This window comes from Phyllostomus hastatus, unplaced genomic scaffold (genome assembly GCF_019186645.2).
Source record: "Phyllostomus hastatus isolate PE091 unplaced genomic scaffold, TTU_PhHast_1.1 phas_scaffold_755, whole genome shotgun sequence".
In the NCBI taxonomy this organism is placed as follows: Eukaryota; Metazoa; Chordata; class Mammalia; order Chiroptera; family Phyllostomidae; genus Phyllostomus; species Phyllostomus hastatus.
In genome coordinates this window covers 5162751-5185157 of record NW_025334039.1, presented here as the reverse complement: position 1 = coordinate 5185157, position 22407 = coordinate 5162751, and the positions used below count along the sequence as shown (strand labels likewise).

Here is a 22407-nt window from a genome sequence, read left to right as displayed (position 1 = left end):
TCTCCCGCGTTGTAAAGGGTCTGGCTCGCCCGCACATCGTAGACGTTCAAAGTAGCCGTAAAGTAAAACGCTGTACCTTCTCCCGCAAATACCAAATGGGGGCTCTGCGTGGGGAAGGGAGACTAGGTCGGTAGGGAATGTGCTTTCACCCAAAAGCCGTTGCTAAGGTCACCCAAAAACCCGTTGCCAAGGGTACCCAGACAAGCCACGTCGCCCGGAGTTGGGGCGGGACTCCCCGGCCAGGACCCCTCCGCTCCCCGAAGGCCTGCAGCCCGGTCGCGATTGACCGCGGTCACGTGACAACACCCCCCCACCCCCGCGCACAGCTGGAGGCGGGTCCCCGCCCTCCCCCGGGAGCCGAGGCGCCGGAGAGGGCGCGCTGCATTGTGGGCAGAGGGGCGGGGGTTGGGAAGATGGCGGCTCCCAGCCTCCTCAACTGGAGGCGGGTTTCTTCCTTTACGGGGCCGGTCCCCCGTGCCCGGCACGGACACCGGGCCGTGGCCATCCGGGAGCTGATGATCATCTTCGGTGGGGGCAACGAGGGCATCGCGGACGAGCTTCACGTCTACAACACGGGTAGGCGCGACGGCGGCTCTTCGGCCCCGCCTGTGGGAGCCGCGGCGGGGGGAGGGGAGGCGAGGCGGCGGCCCCGGCCCTGACAGCTGTCACCGCCGGGTCAGTGCCTCTTCCCGCGGGTGCGGAGGGGCGCGGCTCGGCCAGGCGGCCCTGATCCCGCAGTATCCAGAGTGGTAGCTCCGTTTCCCCGTGCCCACGGGGCGGAACCGGACCCCGAGCGGGGCGCGCCGGCCCTCTAGCGAGCGGTCCTGAACCAGTCTTCACCCCCACCCCCAGCCGCCCGCCCCAGCTCTGGCGGACGTCGGCGCACGAGAGACTCCAACTGCCTGGGCCTCTGCCCAATGTCTCGCCCACCCCAAGGCTCCGAGATCCCTCTCCTGTCAAAAACCCAAACCAACTCCAAACCAGAGCTCCTCCGGACCTTTGCCGTCTTTGCCTTCTTTCCTTCCTTAGGAGGAAGAGAATCTAAGGGCTGGGGTGCCGAGGAAAAAGGAGAGGCCTCTGGTACTTTCACCCCAAATACAGCCCGGTCTCTGGCAGGTGGCAGTTTGGATTTTTTACCCCCTTGGTAATCCTCTTAACTGTCGGGGAAGTGTTTGCAGAGGGAGACCAGCGCCTGTCTGTGCACAGTCGGTTGGGTGTGTGCGCCGCAGCGCAGCCGTGCGGCGCTCCGAAAGCGGGCTGTCAGCTTGAGCGCCTTTGCACATCCTAAGTGCCCCGGCCGGCCGGGCCCGTCTTTGAGTACCTCCGTGGGTTCGAAAGGAAGCTGGAGTTTCGTTTTTCCCGCTTGTAAATGCGCCAGCCCTCGTGAGAAAGTTGTTTCCGTGGTGTAAGGGTAATTACTGAATTTTGGGTCTGTACCGTAGTAAGTTTTCTTGGACCCAACAACATGATCATAGTGGTAATTTAAAGGTTAATCGAATAGTGGAGTAGGGAAATTTTATTTTTTCACTCTCCCCTCCTCCTGACACCCCACCACATAAAGTTTAAAAGTTATTTGACAGTTTAGTATGGTATAAAACCCTAGCTTTGGAATAAGTTAGGTCTGGCTTGAAGTTTGCTTTGCCAATTGTCCAAGATCAGTTCGAAGGGTCAGATTTTTCACTTGTAAAATAGAGATGATGATATCAGGTGGAGTTGTTGTAAGCACTAAATGATATAGATCAGGGTTTTTCAACAGCAGCGCTGTTGACATTTGAACCAGAGAATTCTTTGTTGAAGGGAGCTGCACCGTACTTAATTGTAAGTTTCACAGTGTCTCTAGCCTCTACCCACTAGTAGCCAGCAGCACTATCCCCCTCTCTCCAATTTTAACAACTAAAAAATTTTAGTTTGCCCCTGGAGGGCAAAATCATCCCCAGTTAAGAACCACTGATATAGATGGTACATATAAAGTGCATATTCATAGTTTGTGATAACTGTTTATTATAATTGCTTTCCATTTTATTTTGTCGACTAGTTACAAATCAGTGGTTCCTACCAGCTGTTAGAGGAGACATCCCTCCAGGCTGTGCCGCCCATGGATTTGTCTGTGATGGTACCAGAATATTAGTATTTGGGGGAATGGTTGAATATGGAAGATACAGCAATGAGTTATATGAGTTACAAGTAAGTGGTTTCAGATTTACTATTTCAGTCTGAAGCTGTAATGATGATAATTCTTGCTTATAATTCTTTAAAAGATTACAGCATATTCCATTAACATATTTAAACTCATATGAGCTTTCCTTTTTGTAGTTTAGAAGATATTGTTTCCACTTCACTAAAAAACTAGTTCCTAAAATAAGTCTTTTTCTAATACCCAGTGGAAGGCTTGTATCATTAAGGTATCTGTTACTTAGCATCATTGTACCTGTTAAATGTTTAGGCTTTGGTATTTTAGAGCAGTTCTTCAACTTCAGCCTGCAGCAGAGTACCTGGAGGGCTTGTGAAAAGAGATATCTCCCCCCTGCCCCTGCGCCCAGAATTTCCGAATCAATATTGTCTGTGGTGGGGCCTCACCATTTGCATTCCTAGGGAGTTCCCACCTGCTGCTGCAGGTCCCCAGACAATACTTTGAAAACCTCTGCCTTGGTTATAGAAATTTTTACCCTAACACTAGTAATCTTTTTTTTTTTTTTGCAATACAGTCAAAAGAGGAATAGCAGTTTTACACATCTTGTCTAATTTTGACTCTCTATGAAATCCGTCTCAGAGCCCTCTGTGACAGCCCTAATTGACTTGTGCATGTGTTCTCAGGGCCGTGATCATGAGGGCATCAGGTAATTTGCGGATGTAGGTGGATTATTACAAGCAACTCACTTTAAAAAATGGTTTTAGGTAAAGAGAGCATCTATAGCCAGAGGATACGTTTTGCAGTTTGGTTTGTTAAATGATCTTTATGCTTATTTAAAGGTTAAAATATATACCATTAATGGATTACCTAATTTCAGAAAGTAAGATTATATAAATTAATTTAATCTTGAAGCTACGTATAATATTTACTTTTTCATTTGGAAAATATTTTAGGACTGTTAGTATTTATCATTATAAGCTTAGTTTACCATTGTGGAAACTTGTGAATATGGGAGACTAGACTGAATTTCTCTTGGAACATTTATTTTAATTCCAGAAGTTATCTGCTTAATTGTCATTTGTCCCCAGAGTGCCTTTTTGGAGCCTTCCGACTAGACTCCGTTGTCGGTGTATTAGTATAATGTTACATTATTAGCAATACAGGAATGCTTACCTGATTTTGTCTGAGTGTATTTATGCTCTTTTTTAGGCAAGCCGTTGGTTGTGGAAAAAAGTGAAGCCCCATCCCCCTTCTTCTGGTTTACCTCCTTGTCCTCGGCTCGGACATAGCTTTTCTTTGTACGGTAACAAGTGCTATTTGTTTGGCGGCCTGGCAAATGAAAGTGAAGATTCAAACAACAATGTGCCCAGGTATGTTGACCTCTTTTCAGACCAAATGCTTATTTTATGATTTAGATTAAGAACATTTCTTTTCTTTCCTCTTTAATTACTAAAATTGGTGAAGCTTAGCCTCTTTTGGTTTTCAACTTTACAGAGAATAAATAGATTTGTGTGCACTTCTGTTCTCCTTAGTCCCTGGAGTAAATGTTTTCAAGATTATGCTTTTTCTAATCAAATATCCTTATTGAATTGATACTAATGTAACTGCTTATAGCAAAATATTTTTATCTTTTGGGACTACTAATGTATTTTAATTGTCATAACTGAACATGAAAAGTAGTAAATGGTTTTTTTAAAATTTGGTTTCTCTGGGAATTTGATGACAAAAATCTGACTATAAAATGAAGGCCTTGCCCTGACCAGTGTGGCTCAGTTGGTTGGGCATCATCTCACAAAGCGAAAGGTCACCACCGGTCTGGTTCCTGTCTGGGCACATGCCTGGGTTGTGGGTTCAGTGCCCTCACTGGGCACATACAAGAGGCAGCCAACCGATGTTTCTCTCTCATGTTGATGTTTCTCTCTCTCTCTCTCTCTCTCTCTTTCTCCCTTCCTCCCCATCTCTCCAAAAGTAAGTAAATAAAATCTTTTTTAAAAAATGAAGGCCCTCATTTCCATTTTTCCAACAGAAAGCTATTAGAGTGGTTCACACAAGCAACTACGTTTTGAACCAACCCTTTCTTCCTTTTTCCAAACAATTAATTACTACCCTTTTTCCTTTTCACGTAGTGTTTTGATTACATTGTCATAGCCCTCGAGATTTTGAGATGTAGAGTTCAAAGGCTGTTTTCTCATTTACCGGTTACTAAAGTATTTCCTTCTGTAGATGTAATCTAAACCCATTTTCCTTCACTGACATCAGAGTGATTCAGTGCCTACCTTGTAGTGTCATTGTGATAACTAAATAAGATCATTGGCATAATTTTCAAAGCACTTTGAGGTTGCCACCAGTATATAGTACAGTAGTTATTATGACCATGATACAGTGTCTTTTAACTACATTAAATTAATGTCTTAGAGCCCTGGCTGGTGTAGCTCAGTGGAATGAGCACAGGCTGTGAACCAAAGTGTCGCAGTTCAATTTCCAGTCAGGGTACATGCCTGGGTTGGAGGCCATGACCCCCAGCAACCGCACATTGATGTTTCTCTCTCTCTCTCTTTCTCCCTCCCTTCCCTCTCTAAAAATAAATGAATAAAATCTTTTTTAAAAATTAATGTCTTAGTTTTTTTTTCAAACTTTTAAAAATAACATTTACTAAGCCCTGGCTCTTGTGGCTCAGTGGATTGAGTGCCAGCCTGTGAACCAAAGGGTTGCTGGTTCAATTCCCAGACAGGGCACATGTCTGGGTTGGGGACATGTAGACTCCACCACACATTGATGTTTTTCTCCCTCTCTTTCTCACTCCCTCCCCCTCTCTCTAAAAATAAACAAAATCTTTTAAAAAAATGATGTAGAATAATTATTACAACTTATTTAAAAAAATAACCTTTAAACTTGGGCAATTTGGAAACTGGAGAAAAGGAAAAAAAATTTATCCTACCACACTAATACAGATACTAATACTAAAGACATACTAATACTTTAGCATGTCTTTTTCATTTTTCCATTAACAGATTTTTTAGAAAGAGACTCATAAAAATTAGAAAGTATATAAAGTTCTTTCTCACAGCATCACTGTCCCCCACGTAAGCAAACACATAATTCAATTTGATGTGTATCTTTTGGGACCTTTGTCACGTAACACATTGAATCAGCTTTTCTTAGGTTATTGTATGTAACTGGCAAGCTTCTCAAGTTTCTGCTACTTGAGGGTGCAAGTAAGTACATGCAATGCTTTTTAAAGCCCCTGATTAAAGCTAATACATTCATTTCTGTTCACATGCCATTGGTTGAAGGAAGCCGTAAGGCCAAGCCCTCAGTAATGACCAAGGGATTCATGTTTTACTTGTTGAGAGAGGAGAGTTGGGAACATTAATCTGATCCTATACAGACATGTATTTTCTTTTGTTGAAGTGGGGTCTATATTTGTTTTGCTATTAAAGTCTTTGCACATGTATAAATATTTTTATTTATCTATTTTTAAGGATTTTAATTTATTTTTAGAGGGAGGAGAAGGGAGAGAGAAAGAGAGAGAGAAACATCAATGTGTCGTTGCCTCTCTCATGCCCCCGACCAGGGACCCGGCCCACAACCCAGGTGTGTGCCCTGACTGGGAATCGAACTGGCAACCCTTTGGTTTGAAGGCTGGCACTCAATCCAGTGAGCCACACCTGTCAGTGCTCACATGTATGAAAATTTTTATGAGATTGATACTTAATAAGTGGAATTTGGGGTGATGTCAAAGGATATTTACATTTAAGTTTGTTAGGCACTTCTGAATCAACCTCCAAAGACAGGGAACCAATTATATTCCTAATAACAGTGATTGAGAGTGCTTATACCCTTGGCGATCCTGAATTGTATCACTCTTCTTAGTTTTTGCCAAGCTAATAGAAGAATATATTTCATGGATTTATTTAGATTTTTTAAAGTATGTTTTATTGATTATGCTATTACAGTTGTCCCATTTTTTTCTCTACTTTATTCCCCTCTGCCAGGCACCCCCCTCCCTCCAGCATTCCCCCACCCTTAGTTCATGTCCATGGGTCACACATATCAGTTCTTTGGCTTCTCTGTTTCCTATGCTATTCTTAACCTCTCCCTGTCTATTTTGTAGCTACCAATTATTCTTCTTATTCCCTGTACCTTTTCCCCTATTTTCCCCCCTTCCCCTCACTACTGATAACCTCCATATGATCTCTATTTCTGTGATTCTGTTCCTGTTCTAGTTGTTTGCTTAATTTTTTTTTGTTTAGGTTTAGTTGTTGATAGTTGTGAGTTTGTTATCATTTTGCTGTCCATAGTTTTGATCATCTTCTTTTTCTTAGATAAGTTCTTTTGACATTTCATATAATAAGGGCTTGGTCATGATGAACTCCTTCAATTTTACCTTATCTGGGAAGCACTTTGTCTGCCCTCCCATTCTAAATGAAAGCTTTGCTGGATAGAGTAATCTTGGATGTAGGTCCTTGTCTTTCATGACTTGAAATACTTCTTTCCAGCCCGTTTTAGCCTGTAAGGTTTCTTTTGAGAAATCAGCTGACAGTCTTACAGGAACTGCTTTGTAGGTAACTGTCTCCTTTTCTCTTGCTGCATTTAAGATTCTTTCCTTATCTTTAATCTTGGGTAATTCAATTATGATGTGTCTTGGTGTGTTCCTCCTTGAGTTCAACTTCTTTGGGACTCTCTGAGCTTCCTGGACTTACATGTCTATTTCTTTCTCCAGGTTGGGGAAGTTTTTCTTCATTATTGTTTCAAATAAGTTTTCATTTTCTTGCTCTTCCTCCTCTCTTTCTGACACCCCTATGATTCAGATATTGGAATGTTTCAAATTGTCCCAGGGATTCCTAAGCCTCTCCTCGCTTTTTTGAATTCTTGTTTCTTCATTCTATTCCAGTTGAATGTTTATTTCATACTCCTGTTCCAAGTCTTCGATTTGAGTCCCTGTTTCCTTCCTTCACTGTTGGTTCCCTGTAGATTTTTCTTTATTTCACTTTGTATAGCCTTTACTTATTCCTCTATTTTGTGACCATACTGAACCATTTCTGTGAGCATCCTGATTACCAGTGTTTTGAACTCTGTACTGATAGGTTGGCTATCTTCTCATTGTTAAGTTCTTTTTCTGGAGCTTTGATCTGTTCTGTCATTTGGGCCATATTTCTTTGTCTTGGCACATCTGTTATGTTGTAAGGGGTGGAGCCTTAGGTATTTGCCAGGGCAGGGCAACCCACTTCACTGTGTTCTGGTCTGTATGTGGTGGAGGGATCAGAAAAGGAACAATGCCACTTGCTTGGCTTTTACCCTGCTTTCAGTCACTTTCTCTGTTACCCACAAGCAGATTGGGCCTTTCTGATGCTGATTCACAGGTAGGTGGCTTTGTGTACATTCTAGGAACCTGTGGGCCTCTCCAACGTACTCTTCTGTGAAATTGGGAGTTTCCCCCGCCACTGAACCCCCACAAGTTTTTACAGCCAGAGGTTTTGAAGCTTTAGTTTCCCATGCAAGAATCCTGGTTTGTGCAGTCTCACTCCCCAGTTATTCCTCCTCGCTTATCTGCACATAAATGTGGGGCCCTATCCCCAAACCTCCCCCTCTAGCAGCCACTGCCTTTGCTGTGTGTCCATCTTCACACCTCCCACCAGTCTGGATGAATGTTTCTCTTTAGCTTCTTGGTTGTCGGACTTCCATACAGCTTGATTTTCTGGTAGTTCTGGTTGATTTTTTGTTTTTAATTGGTTGTTATCCTTCTTTTGGTTGTGTGAGGAAGTGAAGCATTATCTACCTACACCTCTATCTTGTCTGGAAGTTCGTATTTTGATATTTTTTATTGATAAAACTAGGAATGAGCTTGATTAATGGCTTATTGGACATTTGCAATTCCTATTTTGAAATTGTGTGTTTATATCATTCATTTTTCTTTTTAAAAAATTGAGGTATAGCCCTGACCAGGTGCCTCATTAGGTTAGAGTGTCGTCCCATACACCAAAAGGTTGGGGGTTCAATTCCTGATAAGGGTGCATACGTAGGTTGTGGGTTCAATCCCCAGTCAGGGCGTGTATGAGAGGCAACTGATGGTTGTTTCTCTCTCACATCGATGTTTCTCTCTCTCTCTCCCTTCTTCTCTCTCTAAAATCAATAAACATATCCTTGGGTGAGAATTAGAAAAAATTGAAGTGTAAATTACACACCATAAAATTCAGCCTTTTTATATGTACAATTCAATGATTTTTGGTAGATTTACAGTGTTGTGTAACCGTCACTACCATCTAGTTTTAGAATATGTCCATCACTCCAAAAAGAAATTTCTTATTCATTTGCAGTCAGTCCTCATTCCCATCCAAATCACCAGGCAAACATTAATCTACTTTTCGTTTCCACAGATTAGCCTTTTCTGGGTATTTCATATAAGTATGATTTTCTGCATTTATCTTCTTTCACTTCGTGTAATGTTTTTGAGGTTCAGTCATGTCGTGGCATGTATCAAATATTTCTTTTTATTGTTGAATAGGTACTTCATTGCATGGATATACTATATTTGTTTATCCATTCATCAGTTGATGGACATTTGGATTGTTTCCGGTTGTTGGCTTTTATGAATAATGCTGCTGTAAACATTTGCATACAAGTTTTTGTATGGACATGTATTCATTTCTCTTGAATAGAAACCTAGCAGTAGAATTGCTGGGTCATATGGTAAAGTTATGTTTAACTCTTTAAGAACTACCAAACTGTTTTCTAAAGTGACCGTACCATTTTGCATCCCCACCAACAATGTACGAAGGTACTAATTTCTTCACATCCTTGCTAACACTTGTTATTGTCTTTTTTTAGAGAGAGAGGAAGGGGGGAGAGAGACAGAGACAGAGAGAAAGAGAGAGAGAGAGAGAGAGAGACATTGATTTTTTGTTCCGCTTATTTATGCAATCATTGGTTGATTCCTGTATGTGCCCTGACCAGGGATCGAACCTACAACTTTCTCGTATCAGGATGTCACTCTAACCAATTGAGCTACCTTCATACTTGCCTTCATACTTGAGTAGTAATTTCATAGGAAATAAATTTCTATAAATATCATTTTGCTGAAGACATTGAAGACATAACATGTCACAGATGAGAAGTTTATGCCAGTTTCTAGAGTAAAAAAAAATGTAGGACATTGTTATGATAGTATAGAGTGAAATTTTAAAAAGAAAGAATTTGCAAAATGGCATTTGTAGTATGCCTCATTTATACACATGTAGATATTCATAGTGATTTTTTTATTAACTTGTACCATGTCATAAACCTCCCTACAAGTTAGTAATCCAAAAAACCATTTTATTATGCTCATGGATTCTGTGTATTAGGAATTCAGACAGGACGAGGCAGTGATGACTAGGCCTTCAGATGGAAACGCATGAATGGTCACATGATTGTAGGTGTGGTTCCTCCGCTGAGGTGGCTGAAGGATGGACTCAGCTGGGACTGTCATTTTATGTGCCTACTGATGACTTCTCTAGATGGTGGTTTTGGGACAGTTGGACTTATATTTTGGTTCAGGATTCCAGAGCGAAGCTGCATGAGCCTTCTGTAACTCAGCCTAAGAAGTCACATAGTGTCACTTCATCATACTCTAATTAGTTGAGGCAGTCACAAGCCTGCCCAGAATCAGGGAAGAGAACACAGACCCTAATTCCTGGTGGGAATGGTGTCAGAGAATTTACGGCTATGTTTTGAGACCATCATGGTTGTTTTTATGGACAAGAGGGTTGGCTAAATGATGGCAGAAGTCTTTTAGATCTCTTCTGTTCTACTTATTCCCACAAGAGTGCTGATATGCAGTAGTATTTGATAAATGCGTTGAATGAATGAGGTACAGGTTTCTGCTCTTACAGTGCCTTTCTGTGCTATATGAAGTTTTCACAGTAAGCATCTATTAACTTTATAGATAGAAACAAACAAAATGTATATATTATGCTGATGTTTTTATTTCTTTCATATCTTAGGTATTTAAATGATTTCTATGAGTTGGAGCTACAGCATGGTTCTGGTGTTGTGGGTTGGAGCATTCCAGTGACTAAAGGGACTGTGCCTTCTCCAAGAGAATCCCACACAGCTGTTATATATTGCAGAAAAGATTCTGGGAGTCCTAAAATGTATGTTTTTGGTGGAATGTGTGGTGCTCGCTTGGATGACCTATGGCAACTTGACTTAGGTAAGCTTAACTTGATTCAGGCTCAGGAATTGCTTATGATTGATAAAGGCAAATATAACAATTTTTTGGAAAAATATTTTTGATTATAGTATTTCTTGAGTTGCACTTAGATTTATAACTAGCACTTGAAGCCATCACCAGGAGCAGCTGAGGCATGATATGAATGGTTGCTGGTCAATCAGGTTGAACAAGTGAATGTTTATGACAGTAACTCTCCTGTACTTCCTATAAGTAGGACCACCATATGTCCTGGTTTGCTTGTGAGGGTCCTGCCTGGCTCATGCTTATTGTCCCATGTAATTTTCAATGGTACCCACTTTCACTCTCTAAAGTGTCCCAGTCGGGGATGGTCAAATTTATATGATTACTCTATCTACAGGAAATATAACATTAGTAATGTTATTGCTGGTCAGTGAAAAACTCTTGGGTAGCTCTTTTTAAAGAAATCCTAGGAATGAATAATTAGAGAGTAGGTGTGCCTCTCACTTTTGACCATCTCCTGCACAGTGCACTCTTACTGAAAATGTTAAAACCTTAATCCAAGTAAGTTCCTTTATTTGTGCAACTGCGCCAGAAGTAGAAGTATTGTTTAAATACTCAATTTAAAATTGGTGGCACTCAAAATACACCTCTCTACTATAAGTACTAACATTCAAGTGTAAATAGATTTCTGTGACTGGCAATTTTATGTCAATGGAAATGTTTATTTTAAACTGAAATTCAGGTAACAGTTTTGAAACATTTAGTAAGTCCTTTTGGGTTTAAATTTTTTAAATTCTGCAAGTTGAGGTAGTTTGCTGTTATTAGATCAAGCTGCTAATGTACTTATTTTTACTTGTAGAAACTATGTCATGGTCAAAACCGGAAACTAAAGGGACAGTGCCACTTCCACGAAGCCTTCATACAGCCAGTGTTATAGGAAACAAGTATGGTGTTTTTTTCTTTTACTTTTTTTTTAAACCAACTTAAAAATACACACAAAGAAGAGTGATGTTAGTATTTTCTTGGAAATATATTACTGAATTTAATAGTGATTGATTGTGCTTACTGAAGCTAAAAAATACCTTCAGAAGCTAAAATGCTTATGGGGCCATTATCTTATCATGCTAACTCATACTTTTTTACATTCCTCGCAATGCCTCGCACGAGTAGGTATTACATAGGTGTAATGCAGAGTGTTGTCAAACTGACCTGCCCTCCATGGACAGGTTTGACACACCTCACTGTTTCTTTTTTTTAATTCTCCCCTGAAGACATGCTTATTGATTTTAGAGAGAAGGGAAGGGAGGAAGAGAGCAAGGGAGAGAAACATCAATGTGAGAGGGAAACATAGATAGGTTGCCTCTCATTCCTTAACCGGAAATCAAATCCATGGCCTTATGGTTTACAGGACCGTGTACCAACCCCCTGAGCCACACTGGCCAGGGCCTCACTGTTTCTTTTTACATATTCTTGGTAGTGCTTCATTAGTACTCAGGTATGCACGTACTCAATATACCTGAGTACTCAATGGTTTCTCCATGGTTAAACTTTTGATGGAGTTACCCCTGTAACAAGATTGCCTGAATTCAGGTTTCAGCTTTGCTGTTTGTCTTGTATGACCTGAGGCAAGAAACCTTAACTTGTCTGTATCTCAATTTCCTCAATTATAAAATGCCGATAATAATAAAATCTACTTCACAAAATTGTCATGAAGATTAAATGGATTAATACATATAAAATGCTTCAAACAGCACCTGGTACACAGAGAGCAGTTTACTGGTTAGCCATTACTATCATTAACAAGTTCCCTTATTTGTGCAACACTGGGTATTGTTTCAGAAGTATTGTTTAAATAGAACTTAATTAAGTATTTATTTGTGTAGGGGCTTTACCTTAAAAGTTATGTTTTAGGAAACAACTAGTTGTAATTTAGAACCTCATTAGTTCTTTTTTTATTACAAATTTTATTAAACTTATTGGAATGATATTGGTCAATAAAATTATATAAGTTTCAAGTACACAATTTTGTAATACATTATCTGTATATTGCACTGTGTGTTCACCACCCAAAGTCAAGTCTCCTCCTGTCACCATATTTATTAGTTTTTTTTAAAATAATAGATAAAATATAATGTTTTAGGAAACAACTAGTTGTAATTTAGAACCTCATTAGTTCTTTTTAAAAAATAGACATAAATAGAATAGACATTTTTTAAAACAGCAGAACCCTTTCATAAAATGCAGCTTTTCATTGGAATTCTATTGTATAAGAGAATAAAAACAGAGTTTCTCTTGTTGGCTTGAGGTCACATGGGCCCTAAACTCTGCGGGATGAACCTTTCTCCTTCAGTAGCCACTAGACATGTCTCAGAAACCCCTTGGGCCCCAAGAAAAAAGTTTGAAGTTTTTTATTTGAGTGATGTCAGTGACCAGAGTTGTATGAAACTCAGCCTTCTTTGGTTACTATCTGCATACAATTCTAAATTTGACTTTGAGTGTCTTGGATCATTTGAGTATCTTTCTGACTGAGATACCCTTAGTATATTACATGCAATATTAATTTTCAAAAGTATAATAATTGAAATATTCCCCACTTTGAAGATCTTGCCAGAGAGAAATAATTTTGATCCTTTATTGTTTCATAAAATTGTAAACTCTTAAAAGAAGTTTACTTCTTGAACACTTTACTTGGTTCATGATCCTGTTTCCATTGCCTTGACATTGACAAGTGAGTTAATAGTTGTGTAGATTGGTGTCAACAAAGAAGAAATATAAGTCTATTATTAGCATTTTAAATCTAAAAAATAAAATTAAAGCTTTAGGGAAAAAATCAGCTACTTGACATTCTTTTTGTTTGTTTGTTCTTTAGGATGTACATTTTTGGTGGATGGGTTCCACATAAGGGGGAAAATATTGAGACTTCACCTCATGATAGTGAATGGAAATGTACCAGTTCATTTTCTTACCTAAATCTGGGTGAGTCTTTTAAGAGTTACTTATTGAAGTAAAATTTATTAACAAAAAAATTTTTGTTTTGTAGTTTAAGAATAGTAGGTTAGTCATGGATATTTCTATCTTTTTAGATACAGCAGAGTGGACCACCCTAGTATCAGATTCTCAGGAAGATAAAAAAAATTCAAGACCAAGACCAAGAGCTGGGCACTGTGCTGTTGCAATTGGCACTCGGTTGTATTTTTGGAGTGGAAGAGATGGCTACAGAAAAGCACTAAATAGTCAGGTGTGCTGCAAGGATCTTTGGTATCTTGATACTGGTAGGTAAGAGTATTTAAAAGATACAATTTTTCCTTTAGGTAAATAAATATTCAATTAATGTCTGTCTTTTTTACTGTTAATGCCACTACCTATCTTTTCCATAATTAAAAATGCATGGAAAAAATAATATATGTAGATACTTCCTACTCGAAGAGAGTTTCTTAATTTCCCTCACCTTGAAGGTAGATCGGATTTAGTGACTCCTTTCTTTTTTTCTTTCTTTAAGATTTTATTTATTTATTTTTAGAGAGAAGAGGGGAGGGAGAAAGAGAGGGAAAGAAACATCAATGTGTGGTTGCCTCTCACTTGGTCCCCACTGGGGACCTGTCCCGAAACCCAGGCATGTGGTCTGACTGGGAATCGAACTGGCAACCTTTTGGTTCCCAGGCTGGCACTCAGTTCACTGAGCCATACCAGCCAGGGCTAGTGACTTCCTTCTAAAGAAGAGAGTATGGGAAGTGGAAAAAAATAGAATATTTACGGTGGAGAAACCTGGCAAATAGCACCTTAATCAAGTAATCAGGGTTAATGTCATCATTAGTCATGTTGATGTCATTTACCCCTGCTTTCCATATTATGTGATAAAAACAAATTTCACTTTTTTGATACTTTCCCCCAAAATCCATTGCCCAAATATCAGACAAACCCAAATTGACAGACATCCTAGACATTCTTCAGATTATGTGAACACTACTATTCAAATTTTCAAAGTGCTGAAAAACAAGGAAAGACTGAGAAATAGTCACAAATTGGAGGAGACTAAGCAGACATGATGACTGAATGCAAGCTGGCACCTTCCTGGAACAAAAAAGACATTAATTGAAAATCTGATGAAATCTGAATAGTCTGTACTTAGTTAACTTCTTAGTTTTAACAAATGTGTTAGCATTAGGGGGAAATAGAGTAAAGGCTATTTGGGAATTCTTTGCAACTTTTCTATATCTAAAATTATTTCAAAATAAAATGTTTTTTAAAACTATTACAACACCAAGAAAAATTTTAAATATGAAACTCACATCTACTTTTTCAATAAATATTTATTGATAGACAGCTGTGTACCAGGAATTGCTCCAAATGTTAAAAATACAGCAATGAATGAGACTGATAATGTCCCTGCTGTCAAAGAACTCTTATTCCAAGAGAGTGTGAGGGCAGGGAGATGACGGACAATAATCAAATTAACAAAGTAAGCTCAGTTTCTGGTCAGCGTGTGGAGACAGAGAGAGAGAACAATGAGATAGTAGTGGGGGGTACCGGAAATGAAGGGGGTGGCTACTTCAGAATGGGTAGCTAAGAAAGGGTGAGATGGCATTTGGGATGCCATCCAGATGGTGAGAAGATGCTATTTACATAAAAAGCTGGAGGAAAACGGCAAGAGGAGCAAGTAAGCAGCAAGTACAAGGGCCCTGAGGTGGGAATACTCGGCGTGTTTGGGAACAGATTTGAGCTGGGGAAAAGTGGGGTGGACAGCAGTAGGGCTTGGAGAGGTGACTGTAGGACAGATCATGTAGGGCCTCCAACATCGTAGAAAAGTTTAAGTTGTTTTTAAAGTACAAGGTCAGTTATGTATCAGTTTGAAGAAGAGATGTACCATGATCTATTGGACATTTTGGAACGGTTGCTGCATTTGCATGGAAAATATGTTAGAGGGGTCAAAAGTGCACACATGGGAGACAAGTTAGGAGACTTCTGCAGTAGTCAAGATGTCTTAGACTGTAGTGGTGACAGTGGAACGAGGGGAAATGGATACATTCAGAATGTATTGTGGAGTTGTGATGGACAGACCTAGCTGATGAATTGACTGTGCAGATGACAGAGAGAGGAGTGGAAGATGGAGTTGTTTTTTTTTAAATACTCACTTGAGGATATGTTTTGTTGATTTTAGAGAGAGAGGAAGGGCGAGGGAGAGAGAGAGAGAGAAACGTGAGAGAAATCGGTGTGAGAAACGTTAGTTGGTTGCCTCCCATACATGCTCTGACCAGGGATTAAACCGGCAACGTCCGTATATGCCCTGACTGGAAATTGAACCTGCAGACTTCTGGTGTATGGGACGTCGTACCCACCAACTGAGCCACTTAGCCAGGGCGAGGATGAAGTTTCTAGCATGAAAAACTTGGTGGTATTTTCATTTACTGAGATGGGGAAGACTGATGAGAAAACAGGCTTGTAGGGGAAATTGAGTTCCATTTAGACCAAGCTAAGACCATGAACTAACAAGATCTGATTTCTCTACTGGCCTCCAGGAGAGAAATCAGATCTAGAGATATAATGTGTATTGTAATATGAGAAAAGCAGATGATAAAACCCATGATTCCAGCATTTTTATAAATGTATAAACAGAAAAATCTTGAAGGATGGACTGTGTATCAAAGTATTATCTAAGGGGTGAGAGTATACATTTTCTTAAAAGCGTTTCTCTTATATTTTCTACAATAGTATGCATTACTTTGGTAATGAAAAAAAGTTCAATTTTTTAATTGAGAATTGAAAAGAATAATAAATGGAACAAAGGTAGAGACTATGAAAGAATCACATACTAGAAAGTGGGGGAAAAAATAAAATCCAAATTACTGATTCATCTTTGAAAGTGGACATTATTAACTGAAGTCTAAGAATAAACTTCATCCTCTGAGACTAGAAGGACAATGTGCGCATGTAAGTTTTTCTCAGTAGCAGGTATGTCAGTTTAAGCAGGTTCTGTAAGTGGTATGTGACTTTTAAAAGGATAAAAGTCATTAGCTCTGAATGGCCAATTTTTTTCCATAAATCTTTCTGTAAAAGGCATTAGGCATGAATATTTACCTAAAAGTAATCATGGCCCCTATCATAAGGGCCATTTTGCTTTTCCTTTTGATAAGTTAGCATCAGTTTTTGTGGGTGGGGAATGAGGGCTCTTCATCTTGCCCTTTTTTTGCTTTTAAACTTTGTGCATTTGGTAATATTTAAAAGAGTAATAAAATTCCATATTATGAATAGTGGTCTTTTGCTCCCACTCTCCTCTCGTTTTCCTTGCTTCACAAGCATCTGTCTTTAACTCTGTTAAACAATTTTTTGGTGTTTACTTCCATATCTACATATAACATAAATATATTGTTACTTTAATTGTTTTCATTTTAGGCATAATATGCTCACTTTCTACTATGAAAGTTAGGGATTTATCTTTTCCCACTATTCCCTATTATCTCAATATAACTGCATCATAATTTTGTTAGATGAATATTCAGTGTTTACATCATGACTATATAAACACTGTTGATAGGTTAGCCATAGAGAGAACATTGTGAATACCTTCTTTGTACCATTTTTGATTTGCAATGGATTAATAATTGTCGCTTTTGTTTGTTTTAGATTTGTATGGATGTACTTACCACTAATTCAATCCATACTCTGTTATTTGCTTGAATTTTCTCCCATTATGGTTAGATGCACCAGATGTTCCATCAAATTTCACCATCTTGAAGAGGTTTCTTCTGCTCCAGTGTAGGGTGATTGCCCTCCACAAACTGAGCACAGCAATCATCTTGGAGTCTCCCTCATCACCTTTCTGGGAATATGTTTTGCCTCTCACTTGTGTTGGATTCCCTCTTTCTTTCATCCCATATGTTTTCCCTTAGTTTACTTCCTCATTTTTAATGAAACACACCCCAAGAAAAGGGTGTTTAGGTGACAAATTTATTTTGAAATCTTGCATTGTTTGAAAATATTTCATCTTAGTTGGTGGTTTGCATGGAAATAGAATTCTGCATTAGAAGCCATTACCCTTAAGAATTTTGAAAACATTGTTATATTGTATTCAGGCTTCTAGTGTTTTTGTTGAGAAATCCAAAACCACTTGTGATTTGGAGTTCTTTTAAATGTGACTCTTCCCCTCACTCCCGATAGCTTTTAGGATTTTTTTCTTAGTCCCCTTGTTCTTAACTTTCATGATGATGGGCTGTTGTGTATCTATTGTGTTGAGTACTCAGTGGACCTTTTCAGTCTGGAAATTCATTCATCAGTTCTGGGAATTTTCTTGATTTATGTCATTGATTTGCACCCTACTGTTTTCCCTATTCTGTCTTCATATAACTTCTGCTATGTGGGTGGTATACCTCCTGGACTTGTCTTCTTATTGTCTGCTTTTGTTCAGGTGTGGGTTGCCTTACTTTGAGAAACATAAGTAAACTGGATTGCAAATAGGGTCATGGAAGAATTTACATGGGGATAGTCGAAGGAACTAGGCTTAATTATCCTCCAAAATAGGCCCATCACATTTTTTCTATAAAGGCACAGGTAGCAAATATTTTAGGCTTTGAAGGCCATTTGGTCTCTGTTATAACTACTCAACTCTGTCGTAGCATGAAAGCAGTCATAGACAATACATAAGTAAGCATACCTTTGTTCCAATAAAATTTTATTTACAAAAACAGGCACACGAACCATAGTTTTCTGACCCCCACTCTAAAAGATAGAGAGATATTAGAAGAAAAGTTGTTACGAGACTTCTGGCCAAGATGGAGGCGTAGGTAGACACACTGTGCCTCCTCACACAACCACAAGGACAACAACAAATTTAAAAACAAAAAACCACCAGGACTGACAGAAAATTGAACTGCATGGAAATTCGACAACCAAGGAGTTAATGAAGAAACATCCATCTAGACTGGTAGGAGGGGCAGAGACAGGCAGCCAGGCAGAGAGGACTTGTGGCTGGCGGACCGGGGTGGGCAAGGGGATAGCTGGTGGACATGGTGAGGTAGTGGATTGTGGGCTGGGCAGTCCCATATTTGCGTACAGATAAACCCAGAGGAACAACTGGGGAGCAAGACAGACCACTCAACCCAGGGCTCCAATGCGGGGAAATAAAGCCTCAAACCTCTGATTGAAAACATCTGTGGGGGTTGTGCAACAACAGGAGAAACTCCCAGCCTCACAGGAGAGTTCATTGGAGAGACCCACAGGGTCCTAGAACATACACAAACCCAGCCACCAGGGAATCAGAACCAGAGGGGCCCAATATGTTTGGGGGAAGCTGGGGAAGTGACTGAAATCCGGCAGAGAGCAGAGCAAGTGCCATTGTTCCCTCTCAACCCCTGCCCCACATACAGTGTCACAACCTAGCAACTGGGTTGCCCAGCCCTGGTGAACACCTAAGGCTCTACCTCTTACTACATAACAGGTGCGCCAAGACAAATAAAAGGCCCAAATGAAAACAGATCAAAGCTCCAGAAAAAGTACAACTAAGTGAGGAAGAGATAGCCAACCTATCAGATGCACAGTTCAAAACACTGGTGATCAGGATGCTCACAGAATTGGTTGAATATGGTAGCAAATTAGATAAAAAATGAAGGCTATGCTAAGTGAAATAAAGGAAAATGTACAGGCAACCAATAGTGATGGGAAAGAAACCGGGACCCAAATCAATGCTGTGGACCAGAAGGAAGAAATGAACATTCAACCAGAACAGAATGAAGAAACAAGAATTCAGAAAAAATTAGGAGAGGCTTAGGTAACTCCAGGACATCTTTAAACATTCCAACATTCAAATCATAGGGGTACCAGTACCAGATGGAGAAGAGGAAGAGCAAGAAATTGAAAGTTATTTGAAAAATAATGAAGGAGAACTTCCCCAGTCTGGCAAAGGAAATAGACTGTCAGGAAGCCTAGGAAGCTCAGAGAGTCCCAAAGAAGTTGGATCCAAGGAAGAACACACCAAGGCACATCATAATTACATTAGCCAAGATGAAAGATAAGGAGAGACTCCTAAAAGAAGCAAGAGAAAAGGAGACAGTTACCTACAAAGGAGTGCCCATAAGACTGTCAGCTGATTTCTCAAAAGAAATTTTGCAGACAAAAAGGGGCTGGAAAGAAGTATTCGAAGTCATGAAAGGCAAGGACCTATATCTAAGATTACTCTATCCAGCAAAGCTTTTATTTAGAATGGAAGGGCAGATAAAGTGCTTCCCAGATAAGGTCAAGTTAAAGAAGTTTGTCATCACCAAGCCATTATAAGAAATGTTAAAGGGATTTATCTAAGAAAAGATAAAAAATATGAACAGTAAAATGATAAGAAACTCACAGTTATTAACAACCACACCTAAAATAAAAACAAAAACAAACTAAGCAAACAACTAGAACAGGAACAGAATCACAGAAATGGAGGTCACGTGGAGGGTTATCAGCAGGGGAGGGGGAGGGGGAAAAGATACAGAGAATAAATAGCATAAATGGTAGGTAGAAAATACAGAGGGGGAGGTTAAGAGTAGTATAGGAAATATAGAAGGCAAGGAATTTATATGTATGACCCATGGACATGAACTAAAGGGTATTTTGGTGGGAGGGGGTGTGCAGGGCAGAGGGGAATAAAGGGAAAATGAGACAACTGCAACAGCATAATCAATAAAATATATTTTAAAAAGATATTAGGTGAGCTCTATAAGGATTAAATTATTATTTATAGATTTCAGTTCACTAAATAAATTTTCCTATCTATGCAAAGATGTGATGCACTCCCTCTGGAATTGTGAGTTCTGTGGTTTGGTAGGTAAACTAAAGGGAAAAGGATGTAATAGAAACAACCTCAGATCCTTTTTCCTAGTTCTAAGAATCTGTGATTGTGATTTGTTTTGGAAATGTTGGTAATGTTTTATACCAAAGTAATTACCTGTTTTGGGTAGTACAAGTTTTGGTAAGAGGGTATTAGCTTCGAAGAAGTTATGTTTTTCCAAAATGTCATATCCAAATCACCTGGCATTAACAGTGTTTCTAATACATATAGTGTTGGCTAAAATGTGGCTCATAAAATTAAAATCTTAGAGAATGTAAAATTATGTACCTATAACTATATAATTCTTGGTCATCATCCTCCCCACCTTCTAGAATTAAACACTGTTTCTGAATCTGATAGCTCAAATAGCTTGGAACTAGATTATTTATAGATTTATTTGTATAAGGAATTAAATAAATAAATAGAATCAGAACCCCAAATTATTTTCATTTGACCTACCATAGCTATGTACATAGGAGTAAATTTTCTCTCTCTCAGTAATCAGATGAAATATTCATTGCTGACATTTACTGAGCTACAGGTCCACACAAACTTTATAGACAAAACTGTTGATACATTTGAAGCTTATAATATCAATATTGTTCTTTAGAGAAGCCACAGGCGCCATCACAAGTACAGCTGATCAAAGCCACTACCAACTCTTTTCATGTCAAATGGGATGAAGTGCCTACAGTTGAGGGCTATCTTTTGCAGTTGAACACTGACTTGCCATACCAAGCTGCATCATCAGATTCCTCAGCAGCACCAAATACGCAAGGTAACATAATTTTCATGCTTAAAACATGTTGCTTATGTGTTTTTTAAAAAAAGATATTGCAGAAAAGCCTGTGAATAGGCCTGGTTTAGGAAATGTTGTATGATGTTTCTGGCCTGGTAAAGCAAATGTGTCATGTTTCAACTCTAAAACTTGACTGTGTCACCGTTGTGATGTAGTAGAACTCATATATATGTACGGTAGATTGTTTCTTCTGCAGTGGATTTGGGTGGACTTTCTTAATTTAACAAACTACTTCAAAGATGGTTTTAATTAGCTTTCCATAAATATTTTGCTTTTTTTTCCAAAAATACTTTTAACAAACAGGTACTTGGAAAATAAAAGCATTTTCATTTTACATGTTCTTCTAGAAAGGATTTCACTCAATTATTAAGCAAACTGTTAAAAAAACAAAAAACCTTGATAAAGATACTACTTTCCAACTGTTAATATGTAACTTAAAATTTTTTTTATTGTATCTAATATACTTCATTATATCAGCATATCAGTCTAAACTCTCTCCTTCTTACAGGAGTCAGGATGGACCCTCACAGACAAGACAGTAATAGCATCGTTCCTAACAGTGTAAGTTAAAAAATATTTAGGGTAGTAAATGAATGTTTATGGTTATAGTCCCATTTTTTATTAATATCGTTAGCATATCATCTTAGGACAAAAGTTCTCAACCCTGGCTGTACATTAATTAGAATCACCTCTGAGATTAAAAAACAAATACACAGATTCCCAAGCCTTTCCGCAGATCTAGTAATAGTAGCAGAATCTTTTGGATGATGCCCAGCTAGTTCTGTTCTTAAAGAAAGTTCCATAGATTATTGTGACAGTAGCCCGAGTTAAAACCCCTGGCCAGGAGACTGAAGCAGCCTCATTAGCATAGCATGAGAGGCTAATCCGTTATTTATACTTACAGTATCTTGAAATCTGTATTTTGACATTTCTAAATATCATGCACATTTTAAATTTCTGAAGGTGTACTTTCCAAATACACATGAAATATATTTCTTCACTATGTATTTTGTTTACCAAAGAATATGCGTTGCTAAGTTGAACACCAGTGTTTATGAGGTTATTTCTTGATTATGAAATCTTTACAGTAAGCATTTGTGGGGACTAATGAAGCTTATTAGGATTGACACTGGTTTGTTTCTTTTAGATTTTATTCACTTATTTTTAGAGAGAGGGGAAGGGAGGAGAAAGAGAGGGAGAGAAACATCGATGTGAGAGAGAAACATCAATTGGTTGCCTCTCACAGGCACCCTGTCCAGGGACTGAATCTGCAACCCAGGCATGAGCCCTGACCAGGAATCAAACTGGTGATCGTTCGCTTTGCGGGACAACACCCAACCCACTGAGCCACACTGGTCAGGGCTACACTGTTTTTATCTGGGAAACTGTGGTCTACATTCACAGCAGGCTCTTTTCAAGGGAAATGATGTAGCTGTAGGCTCACATGTTCTGAACATGGCAGAACACCTGCAATACGCAGAAAAGGCTTTTTATGTTAAGGAGGG

At 39.2% G+C, this 22407-nt stretch overlaps 1 protein-coding gene across 3 annotated transcripts in view; it reads left to right on the top strand.

Moving 5' to 3' along the window:
- The first annotated feature begins 403 nt into the window (after nt 1-403).
- The window catches only part of HCFC2 (host cell factor C2), a 39630-nt gene continuing 17626 nt past the window's right edge, over nt 404-22407 (top strand). For all 3 annotated transcript variants that reach the window (XM_045826432.1, XM_045826431.1, XM_045826433.1), the window contains exons 1-9: nt 404-576; nt 2036-2184; nt 3341-3501; nt 10114-10322; nt 11164-11248; nt 13174-13280; nt 13388-13576; nt 20714-20881; nt 21411-21463. In XM_045826432.1, coding sequence (XP_045682388.1) covers nt 414-576; nt 2036-2184; nt 3341-3501; nt 10114-10322; nt 11164-11248; nt 13174-13280; nt 13388-13576; nt 20714-20881; nt 21411-21463 — 1284 coding nt within the window. In that variant the 5' untranslated portion in view covers nt 404-413. The remainder of the gene's footprint in view (nt 577-2035; nt 2185-3340; nt 3502-10113; nt 10323-11163; nt 11249-13173; nt 13281-13387; nt 13577-20713; nt 20882-21410; nt 21464-22407) is intronic.